Source organism: Zonotrichia albicollis, unplaced genomic scaffold, assembly GCF_047830755.1.
Source record: "Zonotrichia albicollis isolate bZonAlb1 unplaced genomic scaffold, bZonAlb1.hap1 Scaffold_166, whole genome shotgun sequence".
NCBI classification, from domain to species: domain Eukaryota; kingdom Metazoa; phylum Chordata; class Aves; order Passeriformes; family Passerellidae; genus Zonotrichia; species Zonotrichia albicollis.
Window position 1 is genome coordinate 70,704 of NW_027428368.1, and position 15,234 is coordinate 85,937.

A 15,234-nucleotide genomic window follows, 5' to 3' on the forward strand; every position below is an offset into this window, starting at 1 on the left:
CCATTCGCTGTCCATTCCCACCCCATTCCCAGCCCATTCCTGCCCCCATTCCTCCACCTGCCAGACCCCTCGATCCATGGAATTCCCACCCCGTTCCCAACTTTCCCACCCCATTCCCATCACTTTTCCACAATTCCCGCCCCGTTCCCGCACCTGCCTGGCCACCTCCCCTCAATTCATGGAATTCTCACCCCATTCCCACCCCATTCCCACCCCATTCCCGCCCCATTCCCGCACCTGCCTGGCCACCTCCCCTCAATCCATGGAATTCCCACCCCATTCCCATCCCTTTTCCACAATTCCCGCCCCATTCCCGCACCTGCCTGGCCACCTCCCCTCGATCCACGGAATTCCCGCCCCATTCCCGCCCCGTTCCCGCACCTGCCTGGCCACCTCCCCTCGATCCACGCTCTCCCCGCGGCTCCCCCTCTGGAACTCCACGATGCCCAGGACGAGGGCGTGCCCGCCGCAGGACGCGGCCGCCAGCCCCAGGATCCGCGCCAGGCGCAGCGGCAGCGTCAGGAAGCAGGAGAAGGCGAAGAACGCCTGCCAGCCCGCCGTGTCCACCGGCTCCGCCAAACTCCTCCGCAACTCCCAGCCCAGCAAACCCCACAGCTGAGCCACCGTCAGCGCCCAGAGCCCGCAGGGAAGGAATTTCTGGGAAAAATCCTCGGGGAGAACGCGCGATTTCAGCAGCAGGAAAATCGCCCCGTGCGCCACCAACCCGCCGAGGGCGGCCAGAGCCGGGAGCAGCTTTTCCAAGCGGGAAAACGCCGCGCACATCCCGAGGATGTAGAGGTCGAAGAGGGCCGAGAAGACGACGAGGACCAGCAGGGTTTCGTGGCGCTGGCGGCGGAAATAGGTCTGGTAGAGCTTTTCCAGGGATTCCGGAGAGAAGGAGAAGCGGCGGGAGCGCGGCAGGCACGGGCACGGCGCCCGCGGGGATTCGCGGGAGGAGCGGCGGCGGCGGAGCGCGCTCCCGTCGGGATCCGAGGGGAAGCTCAGCGAGTAATCGGCCGAGAATTCGGCTGAGAATTCGGGCTCCGAGAAGGCGCGGTTCCTGGGCATGGTTGATGGGGATTTGGGGAGAATTCCTGGGATTTTGGGGGTTTTTTTGGGTTTTTTTTTGAGGAGGGATGCTCAGCGCGGCATGGCCGGGCAGGGGTTTGGAGGATGCTGCGGTCCGGGGGAAATGCGGGGGTTTGGGGAGTTTGGGAGGGTGGGATTCCTGGAATTCCTTCCCGGTCAATTGCCGGCTAATTCCCGGCTGATTCCCGAAATTAATTCCCGGTCAATTCCCGGCTAATTCCCGGCTGATTCCCGAAATTCCTTCCCGGTCAATTCCCGGGTCCTTCCCGGCTGAATCCCGGCCGATTCCCAAAGTCCTTTCCCGGTTTCTTCCCGGCTGATTCCCGGAATTAATTCCCGGTCCTTCCCGGCTGAATCCCGGCCGATTCCCAAAGTCCTTTCCCGGTTTCTTCCCGGCTGAATCCCGGCCGATTCCCGGCTGATTCCCAGAATTAATTCCCGGTCCTTCCCGCTGAATCCCGGCTGATTCCCAAAGTCCTTTCCCGGTTTCTTCCCGGCTGATTCCCGGCCGATTCCCGGCTGATTCCCGGAATTAATTCCCGGTCCTTCCCGCTGAATCCCGGCCGATTCCCAAAGTCCTTTCCCGGTTTCTTCCCGGCTGAATCCCGGCCGATTCCCGGCTGATTCCCAGAATTAATTCCCGGTCCTTCCCGCTGAATCCCGGCTGATTCCCAAAGTCCTTTCCCGGTTTCTTCCCGGCTGATTCCCGGCCGATTCCCGGCTGATTCCCGGAATTAATTCCCGGTCCTTCCCGCTGAATCCCGGCCGATTCCCAAAATCCTTTCCCGGTTTCTTCCTGGCTGATTCCCAGAATTAATTCCCGGTCCTTCCCGCTGAATCCCGGCTGATTCCCAAAGTCCTTTCCCGGTTTCTTCCCGGCTGATTCCCGGAATTAATTCCCGGTCCTTCCCGGCTGATTCCCGGCTGATTCCCGAAATTCCTTCCCGGTCAATTCCCGGCTGAATCCCGGGCGAATCCTCCCCGAATCCCGGCTGATTCCCGAAATTCCTTCCCGGCCAATTCCCGGCCAATTCCCGGCTGATTCCCAAAGTCCTTTCCCGGTTTCTTCCCGGCTGATTCCCGGAATTAATTCCCGGTTTCTTCCCGGCTGAATCCCGAAATTCCTTCCCGGTCAATTCCCGATCCTTCCCGGCTGAATCCCGGCTGATTCCCGAAATTCCTTCCCGGTCAATTCCCGGCTGAATCCCGGGCGAATCCTCCCCGAATCCCGGCTGATTCCCGAAATTCCTTCCCGGCTGAATCCCGGCTGATTCCCAAAGTCCTTTCCCGGGTCCTTCCCGGCTGATTCCCGAAATTCCTTCCCGGTCAATTCCCGGTTCCTTCCCGGCTGAATCCCGGTGGAATCCCGGCCAAATTCCGGCTCCTTCCCGGTTGATTCCCAAAATCCTTTCCCGGTTTTTTTCCCGTTTTTTTTTCCCGGCTGATTCCCGAAATTCCTTCCCGATCAATTCCCGGCCGAATCCCGGTTTCTTCCCCGCCGATTCCCGGATTTTTCCCGGATTTTTCCCGGATTTTTCCCGCTCCTTTCCCGGCCGATTCCCGAAATTCCTACCCGGTCAATTCCCGGCTCCTTCCCCTTTAATTCCCGGAATTTCTTCCCGGTCAATTCCCGGCTGATTCCTGAATTTCCTTCCCGGCCGGATCTCGGCTCCTTCCCCGCCGATTCCTGGATTTTCTCCCGGATTTTTTTCCCGTTTTTTTCCCGTTTTTTTCCAGGTTTTTTCCCGGTTTTTTCCCGGTTTTTTCCAGGTTTTTTCCCGGTTTTATCCCGGATTTTTCCCGGTTTTTTCCCGGTGTTTTCCCGGCCGATTCTGGGTGTTTTTTTTCCCAGCTTTCCCAGCTCTGCCCCAGAGATGTCGCGATGCCTCCCCTGCTCCTCCTTCCCGAGATCCCGCCGGCGGCCGCAAACACAAAAAAAAAACCGGGAAAAAATCGGGAAAAACGCAAAAAATTGGGAAAAAACGCAAAAAAAATCGGGAAATCCCGCAAAAAACCGGGGGAAAATGAAATAAAATGAAATAAAATAAAAATGAAATAAAGTTAAATAAAATAAATAAAATAAATAAAATAAATAAAATAAAAATAAAATAAAATAAATAAATAAAATAAAATAAAATAAAATAAAATTAAAATAAAATAAAATAAAATAATAAAAATACAATAAAATAATAAAAATAAAATAAAATAAAAAATAAAAATAAAAAAATAAAATAAAAATAAAATAAAATAAAAATAAAAGAAAAGAAAAGAAAAGAAAAGAAAAGAAAAGAAAAGAAAAGAAAAGAAAAGAAAAGAAAAGAAAAATAAAATAAAATAGAATAAAAATAAAATAAAAATAGAAATAAATAAAATAAAATAAAAAGAAAAGAAAAGAAAAGAAAAGAAAAGAAAAGAAAAGAAAAGAAAAGAAAAGAAAAATAAAATAAAATAAAAATAAAAATAAAATAAGATAAAAATAAAATAAAATAAAATAAAATAAAATAAAATAAATAAAATATGGGATGGAAAAAGAACGGGAAGGGATTTTTTTGAGGGAATTTGCCGACATGGGGAGAAAAACCGAAAAAAATCAGAAAAATAAAAAAAAATTTAAAAAAAACCACCAAAAAAAAACCCCACCCAAATTCCCCCCCCAAAAAAAAGAAAAAAAAGAAAAAAAAAAAAAAAAAAAAAAAACCACAAAAACCCCCCAAAACATTCCAAAAAAAACCCCAATTCCCCCCAAAAATTTAAAAAAAAAATTCCTAAAAAGGCTCCCCAAGATCGTCAAAAAATCGCAAAAAAACCCCAAAAAAACCCCGCCAAAAATCCTAGAAAAATCTCAAAAAAAAATCTCATAAAAATGCCCCAAAACCAAAAAACAATTCAAAAAATCCCCCCCAATAAAATCCCAAAAAATCCCCCAAAATCTCCCCAAAAACCCCAAACTCCCAAACCCCAAAATCTCACCCCAAACCCCCCAAATATCCCAAAATCCCAAATCCCCCAAATTTCACCCCAAATCCCCCCAAAAACCCCAAAATCCCAATTTTCTCCCCAAACCCTGCAAATCTCTCTCAGAATCCCCCAAACCCCCAAATCTCACCCCAAAATCCCAAATCTGACCCCAAAATCCCCCAAAATTTCACCCCAAAATCCCCCAAATTTCACCCCAAACCTCCTCAAATCTCCCCAAAATCCCAAATTTCACCTGAATTCCCCAAATCTCACCCCAAACCCGGAAATCTCTCCCCAAAATCCCCCAAATTTGACCCCAAATCCCCCAAATTTCTCCCCAAAATCTTCCCCCAAAAATCCCTCAAATCTGACCCAAAATTTTGCCCCAAATTTCCCCAAAAATCCACAAAATCTTCCCCAAAAATCCCAAAAAATCCCCAAAAATCCCATAATCCCCCAAATCTCCCCAATTGCCCCCAAAAATCCCAAATCCCCCAAATTTCACCCCAAATTTGACCCCAAATTTCCCCAAATTCCCCAAAATCCCAAAATCCCCAAACCCCAAAATCTCCCCCCAATTTTCCCACATTTCACCCCAAATTCCACCCCAAAACCCCCCAAATTTTACCCAAAATCCCCCCAAATTTCACCCAAAATCCCCAAATTTCACCCCAAATTTCCCCAAATCCCAAAATCCCCAAATCCCCCAAATTTGACCCCAAATCCCCCAAATTTCTCCCCAAAATTTTCCCCAAAAATCCCTCAAATCTCCCCCAAAATCCCCCAAAATTTCAACCCAAACCCCCCAAAATTTCACCCCAAATTTCACCAAATCTCCCCAAAATCCCAAATTTCACCCGAATTCCCCAAATCTCACCCCAAACCCGGAAATTTCTCCCCAAAACCCCAAATTTGACCCCAAATCCCCCAAATTTCTCCCCAAAATCTTTCCCCAAAAATCCCTCAAATCTCACCCAAAATCCCCCAAAATTTGACCCCAAATTCCCCCAAAACCCCAAAATCTCCACAAAAATCCCCCAAAAATCCCAAAAATCCCCAAATCTCCCCAATCGCACCCCAAAAATCCCAAATTCCCCAAATTTCACCCCAAATTTCTCCCCAAAATCTTCCCCAAAAACCCTCAAATCTCACCCAAAATCCCCCAAAATTTCAACCCAAACCCCCCAAATTTCACCCCAAATTCCCCCAAAACCCCAAAATCTCCCCAAAAATCCCAAAAGTCCCCAAATCTCCCCAATCACCCCCCAAAAATCCCAAATTCCCCAAATTTCACCCCAAATTTCTCCCCAAAATCTTCCCCAAAATCCCTCAAATCTCACCCCAAAACCCCCAAATTTCACCCCAAAAATCCCCAAAGTTCACCCCAAAAATTGATTTTAAAATTCTAAAAATATAAATAAATAAATGTCACAAGCGTTGGTTTTTAATTATTTTTATTTTTATTTTCTTCCATAATAAATATTCACAATTTTTAATTTTTGTTTTTGCCCGAGAGCCCCTTAATTTGAAAATTATAATGATTTAATTTAATTAAAATGTAATATTTTAATATCATATCAATATTAATATCGATACTAATAAAATATTAATATTAATATTGTTATAATATTAATATTAATATTATCATTAATAGAATAATGCTAGCACTATATTAATATTAATACTGATGTAACATTAATATTAATATTAATATTTACATTAATATTAATATTAATATCGTTAGCATTATTATATTAATATTATATTACAATAATTTAATTCCATTTAATTTAATTTAATTCCATTCCATTTAATTTAATTTAATTCCATTTAATTCCATTTAATTTTGTTTTAATTTAATTTAATTTCGTTTCAATTTAATTTAATGTGATGCAATTCCATTTAATTTCATTTAATTTAATTTCATTCCATGTAATTTAATTTAATTTAATTTAAATAACATTAATACATCTTTATTTACAATAAATACTGCAACCTAGGACACCCTGGAAAATTGGGAATAAACCCCAGGAAATTGGGAAAAACACTCCAAAAAATTGGGAATAATCTGGGAAAAATGGGAAAAACACTCAGAAAAATGGAAATAATCTGGGAAAAATGGGGGAAAATCCTGGAAAAAAATGGGAATAATTTTCAAATATTTGGGAATAATTCATGGAAAATTGGGAATAATTCTTGGAAAAATGGGAATAAATCACAGAAAAATGGGAATAATCCCAGAAAAATGGGAATAACTCATAGAAAAATGGGAATAACCATCAGAAAATTGGGAATAAACCCTGAAAAAATGGGAATAAACCATGGGAAAAATGGGAATAATTAACGGAAAATTGGGAATAACTGATAGAAAAATGGGAATAAATCTCGGAAAAATGGGAATAACGGAAAAATGGGAATAACAGAAAAATGGGAATAACTCATAAAAAATGGGAATAAAACCACAAAAAAATGGGAATAACACTCAAATAAATGGAATTAATTACCAGAAAAGTGGGAATAACTGATAGAAAAATGGGAATAACACTGAGGAAAATGGGAATAAATCTCAGAAAACTGGAAATAAATACCAGAAAATTGGGAATAACTCATAGAAAAATGGGAATAAAACCCCAAAAAATGGGAATAACTCACAGGAAAATGGGAATAATTGATAGAAAACTGGGAATAAACCTCAAAAAAAATGGGAATAACACTCAGAAAAACTGGGGATAACTTACAGAAAATTGGGAATAAAACCTGCAAAAATGGGAATAACACTGAAATAAATGGAATTAATTACCAGAAAATTGGGAATAACTCATAGAAAAATGGGAATAAAACCCCAAAAAATGGGAATAACTCATAGAAAAATGGGAATAACTCAGAAAAATGGGAATAGAACCCCAAAAACTGGGAATAACTCATAGAAAAATGGGAATAATCCTGGGAAAAATGGGAATAATTAATGGAAAATTGGGAATAACTCATGGAAAAATGGGAATAAAATCCCAAAAAATGGGACTAACACTCAGAAAAATTGGGAATAACTCACAGAAAAATGGGAATAACACTGAAATAAATGGGATTAATTACCAGAAAATTGGGAATAACTCATAGAAAAATGGGAATAAAACCCCAAAAAATGGGAATAACTCACAGGAAAATGGGAATAAAACCCGAAAAAATGGGAATAACTCATAGGAAAATGGGAATAAATCTCGAAAAAAATGGAAAGAAACATCTGAAAAACGGGAATAACACAAAAACTGGGAATAACTCACAGAAAAGCGGGAATAACACTGAAAAAACCGGGAATAAACCCCCCAAATCCCGTTAATTTTGCATCCCCTCTCCTCCCCGAAGCGGATCCGATCCCGGAGACAGAAATTTGGGAATTTTTGGGTGTAAATTGGGGGATTTTTGGGGTTTATTTGATGTTTTTGAGCAGCGCGGTTCGGGCGTTGACCACGGCCTTGAAGGCGTCCTCGGAGCCGGGGGCGACGCACTTGTCGGGGTGCAGCAGCACGGCCAGGCGGCGGTAGGCCCGCGTCACCTCCTCCCTGCAAAAACGGGGAAAAATATCGAAATTTTGGGAAAAATAGCGAAATTTTGGGAAAAATCGTGAAATTCTGAGGGGAAATATGGAATTTTGGGGGGAAATAATGAGGTTTTGGGGTGAAATAATGAGATTTTGGGGTTCGGGGGTGCAGCAGCACGGCCAGGCGGCGGTAGGCCCGCGTCACCTCCTCCCTGGGGAAAAAAACCAAATTTTGGGAAAAATATCGAAATTCTGAGGGAAAATATGCAATTTTGGGAAAAAATCCTGAAATTCTGAGGGAAAATATGGAATTTTGGGGTGAAATATTGAGGTTTTGGGGTGAAATATTGAGATTTTTGGGTTCAGGGCCCAGGCACTTGTCGGGGTGCAGCAGCACGGCCAGGCGGCGGTAGGCCCGTGTCACCTCCTCCCTGGGGAAAAAAATAGAGATTTTGGGAAAAATCGTGAAATTCTGAGGTGAAATATGGAATTTTGGGATGAAATATTGAGATTTTGGGGTGAAATCCGGGTTTTTCTGGAAGGAATTTCGGCTTTTCCCTCAGGAATTCCGATTTTTTTCCTGCAGGAATTTCAGGTTTTCCTCCCTAAAAACTTGGAAAAAAATCGAAATTTTGGGAAAAATCGTGGAATTCTGAGGGAAAATATGGAATTTTGGGGGGAAATAATGAGGTTTTGGGGTGAAATATTGAGATTTTGGGGTGAAATAATGAGATTTTGGGGTGAAATAATGGCAATTCTGGGGTTCGGGGGTGCAGCAGCACGGCCAGGCGGCGGTAGGCCCGTGTCACCTCCTCCCTGGAAAAACGGGGAAAAATATCGAAATTTTGGGAAAAATATCGAAATTCTGAGGGGAAATATGGAATTTTGGGAAAAAATCCTGAAATTCTGAGGGAAAACATGGAATTTCGGGGTGAAATATTGAGGTTTTGGGGTGAAATAATGCGATTTTTGGGTTCAGGGCCCAGGCACTTGTCGGGGTGCAGCAGCACGGCCAGGCGCCGGTAGGCCCGTGTCACCTCCTCCCTAGGGAAAAAACACCAAATTTTGGGAAATATATCGAAATTTTGGGAAAAATTGTGAAATTCTGAGGGGAAATATGGAATTTTGGGGTGAAATATTGAGGTTTTGGGGTGAAATAATGAGATTTTGGGGTGAAATAATGAGATTTTTGGGTTCAGGGCCCAGGCACTTGTCGGGGTGCAGCAGCACGGCCAGGCGCCGGTAGGCCCGGGTCACCTCCTCCCTGCAAAAATGGGGAAAAAAATCCAAATTTTGGGAAAAATAGCGAAATTCTGGGGTTTCCATGGGAGTTCTGAGGGTTTGGGGCAGGAATTTTGGGGTTTCCATGGGAATTCTTGAGGGAAATATGGGGTTTTCTGGAAGGGATTTCACCTTTTCCCTCAGGAATTCCGATGTTTTTACTGCAGGAATTTCAGGTTTTCCTCCCTAAAAACAGGGAAAAAAATCGAAATTTTGGGAAAAATATCGAAATTCTGAGGGGAAATGTGGAAATTTGGGGGGAAATATTGAGGTTTTTGGGTGAAATATTGAGGTTTTGGGGTGAAATAATGAGATTTTTGGGTTCAGGGCCCAGGCACTTGTCGGGGTGCAGCAGCACGGCCAGGCGGCGGTAGGCCCGTGTCACCTCCTCCCTGCAAAAATGGGGGAAAAAATCCAGATTTTGGGAAAAATATCGAAATTCTGAGGGGAAATGTGGAATTTTGGGGGGAAATATTGAGGTTTTGGGGTGAAATAATGTGATTTTTGGGTTCAGGGCCCAGGCACTTGTCGGGGTGCAGCAGCACGGCCAGGCGCCGGTAGGCCCGGGTCACCTCCTCCCTGCAAAAATGGGGAAAAAAATCCAGATTTTGGGAAAAATAGTGAAATTCTGAGGGAAAATGTGGAATTTTGGGGTGAAATAATGGGATTTTGGGGTGAAATCCGGGATTTTCTGGAAGCAATTTCGGCTTTTCCCTCATGAATTCCAATTTTTTTACTGCAGGAATTTCAGGTTTTCCTCCCTAAAATGCAGAAGAAATCGAAATTTTGGGAAAAATCGTGGAATTCTGAGGGAAAATATGGAATTTTGGGGGAAATATTGAGGTTTTGGGGTGAAATAATGAGAATTTTGGGTTCAGGGCCCAGGCACTTGTCGGGGTGCAGCAGCACGGCCAGGCGGCGGTAGGCCCGTGTCACCTCCTCCCTAAAACAGGGAAAAAAATAGAGATTTTGGGAAAAATATCGAAATTTTGGGAAAAATCGCAGAATTCTGGGGTGAAATAATGAGATTTTGGGGTGAAATAATGAGATTTTTAGGTTCAGGGGTGCAGCAGCACGGACAGGCGCCGGTACGCGCGCGTCACCTCCTCCCTGGGGAAAAAAAACCAAATAAAATAAAAAATAAAAGAAAAAAATAATATAAAAATAATAAAATAATAAAAATAAAATAAAATAAAAAGAAAAAAGAAAAAAAGAAAATTAAACAAAAATAAAATAAAAATAAAACAAAAATAAAATAAGAAATAAAGTAAAAATAAAATAAAAATAAAATAAAAAATAAAAAGTAAAATAAAGCTAAAAATAATAAAAAAAATCAAAATAAAATAAAAAATAAAATCAAGATACAATCAAAATAAAATCAAAAGTAAAATAAAAAAAATAAAATAAAAAATAAAATAAAATAAAAATTAAAAATAATAAGAATAATAAAAATAATAAAAATAATAAAAAATAAAAAATTCGATTTTCCGCACCTGGAGGCGCCGGGTTTGAGCCCCAGCAGGTCCCAGCTGTCTTTGCTGCCGCGGATCCTCCGGATGGCGTCGGCCTGCTCGCGGGTGAAACTGAGCCCTGAGGCGCCCGCCGGCCGCTTGCCCCCGTTCTCACACAGCTCCACGATGGCAGAATAGAAGTTCTGGAACGTTCCAAAGGAAACAGAGATAATAAACAAGTTTGGGGATTTTTTTTGGATTTTTTTGGCGATTTTTGGGGATTTTTTGGGGATATTTTTGGATTTTTTTTGTGAATTTTTTTTGATTTTTTGCTGATTTTTTGGGGATTTTTTAGGTATTTTTTTGGATTTTTTGGGGAATTTTTTGGGAGGATTTTTTTTTTTTTTGTGATTTTTTCGGGATTTTTGGGGGATTTTTTAGGGTTTTTTTTCGATTTTTGGGGAATTTTTGGGGATTTTTCCATTATTTTTTGGAGGGTTTTATTTGGAATTATTGGAAATTTTGGGGCATTTTTTTGGGATTATTTGGGTATTTTTTTAGATATTTGGGGGATTTTGGGGGGATTTTTGGGGGATTTTTTAGGGGTTTTTTTCGATTTTTTTTGAGTTTTTTCGGGATTTTTTTGGATTTTTTTCTTTATTTTTTGCGGGTTTTATTGGGAATTTTTAGGATATTTTTTATTTTTTTGTGGATTATTTTGGGGGCATTTTTTGGGGGACTTTTTGGGTTTGTTGGGATTTTTGGGGGGCATTGCCCTGCTCGCGGGTGAAGCTGAGCCCTGAGGCGCCCGCCGGCCGCTTGCCCCCGTTCTCACACAGCTCCACGATCGCCGAGTAGAAGTTCTGGAACGTTCCAATGGAAATCAGCAACAATTTTGGGGTTTTTGGGATTTTTTTGGGATTTTTTTCTCAATTTTTGGGGGATTTTTTGGGGATTTTTTGGGATTTTTTTTCGATTTTTTGGGTATTTTTGGGGGGTTTTATTGGGAATTTTTGGAATTTTGGGGGGATTTTTTGGGGGTTTTATTGGCGATTTTTTGGGAATTTTTTGGGATTTCTTTCGATTTTTATGGGGATTTTTGGGGGTTTTTTGGGGGGGAATTTTTAGGGGTTTTTTTGGGATTTTTGGGGGATTTTTTGGGGATTTTTTGAGATTTTTTTTCGGATTTTTTGGTGATTTTTGGGGATTTTTGCGGGATTTTTTCATTATTTTTCAGGGGGTTTTATTGGGAATTTTTGGGGATTTTTTGGCGGTTTTATTGGGATTTTTTGGGATTTTTTCATTATTTTTGGGGCATTTCATTGGGAACTTTTGGGATTTTTTGGGGATTTTTTTTAAATTTTCTTGGGATTTTTTTGGATTTTTTCTTTCTTTTTTGCGGGTTATATTGGGAATTCTTGGGATTTTTTTGTATTTTTTGTGGATTATTTTGGGGGGATTTTTGGGGGGCATTGCCCTGCTCGCGGGTGAAGCTGAGCCCCCCCGAGCCCGCCGGCCGCTTGCCCCCGTTCTCACACAGCTCCACGATCGCCGAGTAGAAGTTCTGGAACGTTCCAAAGGAATCAGAGATAATAAACAAGTTTGGGGATTTTTTTTGGATTTTTTTGGCGATTTTTGGGGATTTTTTGGGGATTTTTTTCGATTTTTTTGTGATATTTTTTTTATTTTTTGCTGATTTTTTGGGGATTTTTTAGGTATTTTTTTGGATTTTTGGGGGAATTTTTGGGGGGAGATTTTTTTTTTTTTTGTGATTTTTTGGGGGATTTTTTAGGTATTTTTTTCGATTTTTGGGGAATTTTTGGGGATTTTTCCATTATTTTTTGGAGGGTTTTATTTGGAATTATTGGAAATTTTGGGGGATTTTTTTGGGATTATTTGGGTATTTTTTTAGATATTTGGGGGATTTTGGGGGGATTTTTGGGGGATTTTTTAGGGGTTTTTTTCGATTTTTTTTGAGTTTTTTCGGGATTTTTTTGGATTTTTTTCTTTATTTTTTGCGGGTTTTATTGGGAATTTTTAGGATATTTTTTATTTTTTTGTGGATTATTTTGGGGGATTTTTTGGGGATTTTTGGGGTTTGTTGGGGATTTTTGGGGTTTGTTGGGATTTTTGGGGGGCATTGCCCTGCTCGCGGGTGAAGCTGAGCCCCCCCGAGCCCGCCGGCCGCTTGCCCCCGTTCTCACACAGCTCCACCAGCGCCGAGTAGAAGTTCTGGAACGTTCCAGTGGAATCAGCAACAACTTTGGGGTTTTTTTGGATTTTTTTGGGATTTTTGGGGTATTTTTGGGGATTTTTTGGGAATTTTTTAGGTATTTTTTTCTATTTTTGGGGATTTTTTAGGTAATTTTTCGATTTATTTGGGATTTTTTGGGGGGATTTTTTTAAATTATTTTGGAATTTTTTTTATTTTTTTGGTGATTTTTTTGGAATTTATTTTCTGGGTATTTTTGGGGGATTTTTTGGGGGGTATTTTGGGGGGATTTTTCCTTTCTTTTTTGGGCATTTTCTTGTGATTTTTGGGGATTTTTTTAATTTATTTTTTTTTATTTTGGGGAGATTTTCTGGGGGGATTTTTGAGGAATTTTTGAGGAATTCCCAGATTTCCTTCCCACCTGGAATATCTCCCAGAATTCCAAGAATTCCTACCCAAAACTTCTCCCAGAATTCCCACCTGGAATTCCCACCCAGAATTCCCACTCGGATATTTGGGAATTCCCACCTGGAACATCTCCCAAGGAATTCCAGCCTGGACCAACTCTCAGGGAATTCCCACCCAGAATTTCCACCCAGAAATTCCCGGAATTTCCACCCAGAATTCCCAGAAGAATCCCAAAAATTCCCAGAATTCCCATCCAAAAAATTCCCGGAATTCCTGGATTTTCTGGGGTTTCCCATCTGGAACATCTCCTGGAATTCCCACCAGGAATTTCCACCCAGAATTCCCACCCAGAATTCCCAGGAAAATCCCAAAAATTCCCAGAATTCCCGGATTTTTTTGGGAATTCCCACCTGGAACATCTCCTGGAATTCCCACCCAGAATTTCCACCCAAAATTCCCAGAATTCCCACCCACAATTCCCAGGAAAATCCCAAAAATTCACAGAATTCTCACCCAAAAATTCCCAGAATTCCTGGATTTTTTTGGGAATTCCAACCAGAAACATCTCCTGGATCATTCTCACCCCAAATCCCACCCGCAATTCCCAGGAAAAGCCCAGAATTGCCGGAATTTCCACCCAGAATTCCTGGAATTCCCACCTGGAACACCAGCCAGAATTCCCAGGAAATTTCCAGAATTCCCGGATTTTCCACCCAGAATTCCTGGATTTTTTGGGAATTCCCACCTGGAACATCTCTCATGGAATTCCCACCCACAATTCCCACCCAGAATTCCCAGGAAAATCCCAAAAATTCCTAGAATTTCCACCCAAAAAATTCCCAGAATTCGTGGATTTTTTGGGAATTCCAACCAGGAACATCTCCTGGAATTCCCACCCAGAATTCCCAGGAGAATCCCAAAAATTCCCAGAATTTCCCCCCCAAAAATTCCCAGAATTTCTGGATTTTTTGGGAATTCCCACCCAGAATTCCCACTCGGATATTTGGGAATTCCCACCTGGAACATCTCCCAAGGAATTCCCACCCAGAATTCCCAGGATAATCCCAAAAATTCCCAGGATTCCCACCCAAAAAATTCCCGGAATTCCCGGATTTTTTTGGGAATCCCCACCTCGAACATCTCCCAAGGAATTCCCACAATTCCCACCCAGAATTCCCAGGAAAATCCCAAAAATTCCCAGAATTCCCGGAATTTCCACCCAGAATTTCTGGAGTTCCCACCTGGAACACCAGCTGGAATTCCCGGATTTTTCCACCCAGAATTCCCGGATTTTTTTGGGGTTTCCCACCTGGAACATCTCCTGGAATTCCCACCCGGAATTTCCACCCAGAAATTCCCAGAATTCCCACCCAGAATTCCCAGGAAATTCCCGGATTTCCCAGAATTCCCACCTGGAACATCTCCTGGAATTCCCACCAGGAATTTCCACCCAGAATTCCCAGGGAATTCCCGGATTTTTTTGGTGTTTCCCACCTGGAACATCTCCTGGATTCCCACCTGGAATTCCTTGGAATTCCCACCCAGAATTCCCGCTCGGATATTTGGGAATTCCCTCCTGGAACATCTCTCATGGAATTCCCACCCGGAATTCCCACCCACAATTCCCAGGGAAATCCCAAAAATTCCTAGAATTTCCACCCAAAAAATTCCCGGAATTCCCACCTGAAACATCTCCCAAGGAATTCCAACCTGGACCATCTCTCAGGGAATTCCCACCCAGAATTTCCACCCAGAAATTCCCGGAATTCCCACCCACAATTCCCAGGAAAATCCCCAAAACTCCCACCCAAAAAATTCCCAGAATTCCCGGATTTTTTTGGGGTTTCCCACCTGGAACATCTCCTGGATTCCCACCGGGAATTCCCACCAGGAACATTTCCCAAGGAATTCCCACCTAGAATTCCCACCCAGAATTCCCACCCAGAATTCCCAGGAAAATCCTAAAAATTCCTAGAATTTCCACCCAAAAATTCCCAGAATTCCCAGATTTTTTTGGCAATTCCCACCAGGAACATCTCCTGGAATTCCCACCCAGAATTTCCACCCAGAATTCCCAAGAGAATCCCAAAAATTCCCAGAATTCCCACCCAAAAATTCTCAGAATTCCCGGATTTTTTTGGGAATTCCCACCAGGAATTCCCACCCAGAATTCCCAGGAGAATCCCAAAAATTCCCAGAATTTCTGGATTTTTTGGGAATTCCCTCCTGGAACATCTCCCAAGGAATTTCCACCCAGAGTTCCCAGAATTCCCACCCAGAATTCCCAGGAAAATCCC

At 42.3% G+C, this 15,234-nt stretch overlaps 2 protein-coding genes and 2 long non-coding RNA genes across 5 annotated transcripts in view; 1 reads left to right on the top strand and 3 right to left on the bottom strand.

Annotated features, from left to right (window-relative positions):
• Positions 1-2,807, bottom strand: part of LOC141727655 (adenylate cyclase type 3-like) — a gene marked incomplete at its 3' end in the record, with an annotated part of 69,359 nt that extends 66,552 nt beyond the window's left edge. Inside the window, 1 exon segment of the mRNA XM_074533922.1 lies at positions 382-2,807. Coding sequence (XP_074390023.1) covers positions 382-1,068 — 687 coding nt within the window.
• Positions 2,808-7,322: 4,515 nt separating this feature from the next.
• Positions 7,323-10,535, bottom strand: LOC141727654 (dnaJ homolog subfamily C member 27-like; the record flags this gene model as incomplete). The annotated part of the gene is made up of 2 exons (XM_074533920.1): positions 7,323-7,607; positions 10,360-10,535. Coding segments are annotated over 2 exons (309 nt in total), but the record flags the coding sequence as incomplete, so codon positions are not given.
• On the top strand, positions 8,346-9,518 carry LOC141727657 (uncharacterized). The gene is made up of 2 exons (XR_012578643.1): positions 8,346-8,728; positions 9,159-9,518. It is a non-coding gene; the product is annotated as an uncharacterized LOC141727657 (long non-coding RNA).
• Positions 10,536-11,094: 559 nt separating the features above from the next.
• Positions 11,095-14,814, bottom strand: LOC141727656 (uncharacterized). 2 transcript variants are annotated; one of them, XR_012578641.1, is made up of 3 exons: positions 14,621-14,814; positions 14,432-14,513; positions 11,095-11,180 (listed from the first exon to the last, which is right to left on the bottom strand). It is a non-coding gene; the product is annotated as an uncharacterized LOC141727656 (long non-coding RNA). The 2 variants fall into 2 exon arrangements; XR_012578642.1 differs by lacking the exon at positions 11,095-11,180 and adding an exon at positions 11,789-11,881.
• Between the last annotated feature and the right edge of the window lie 420 nt (positions 14,815-15,234).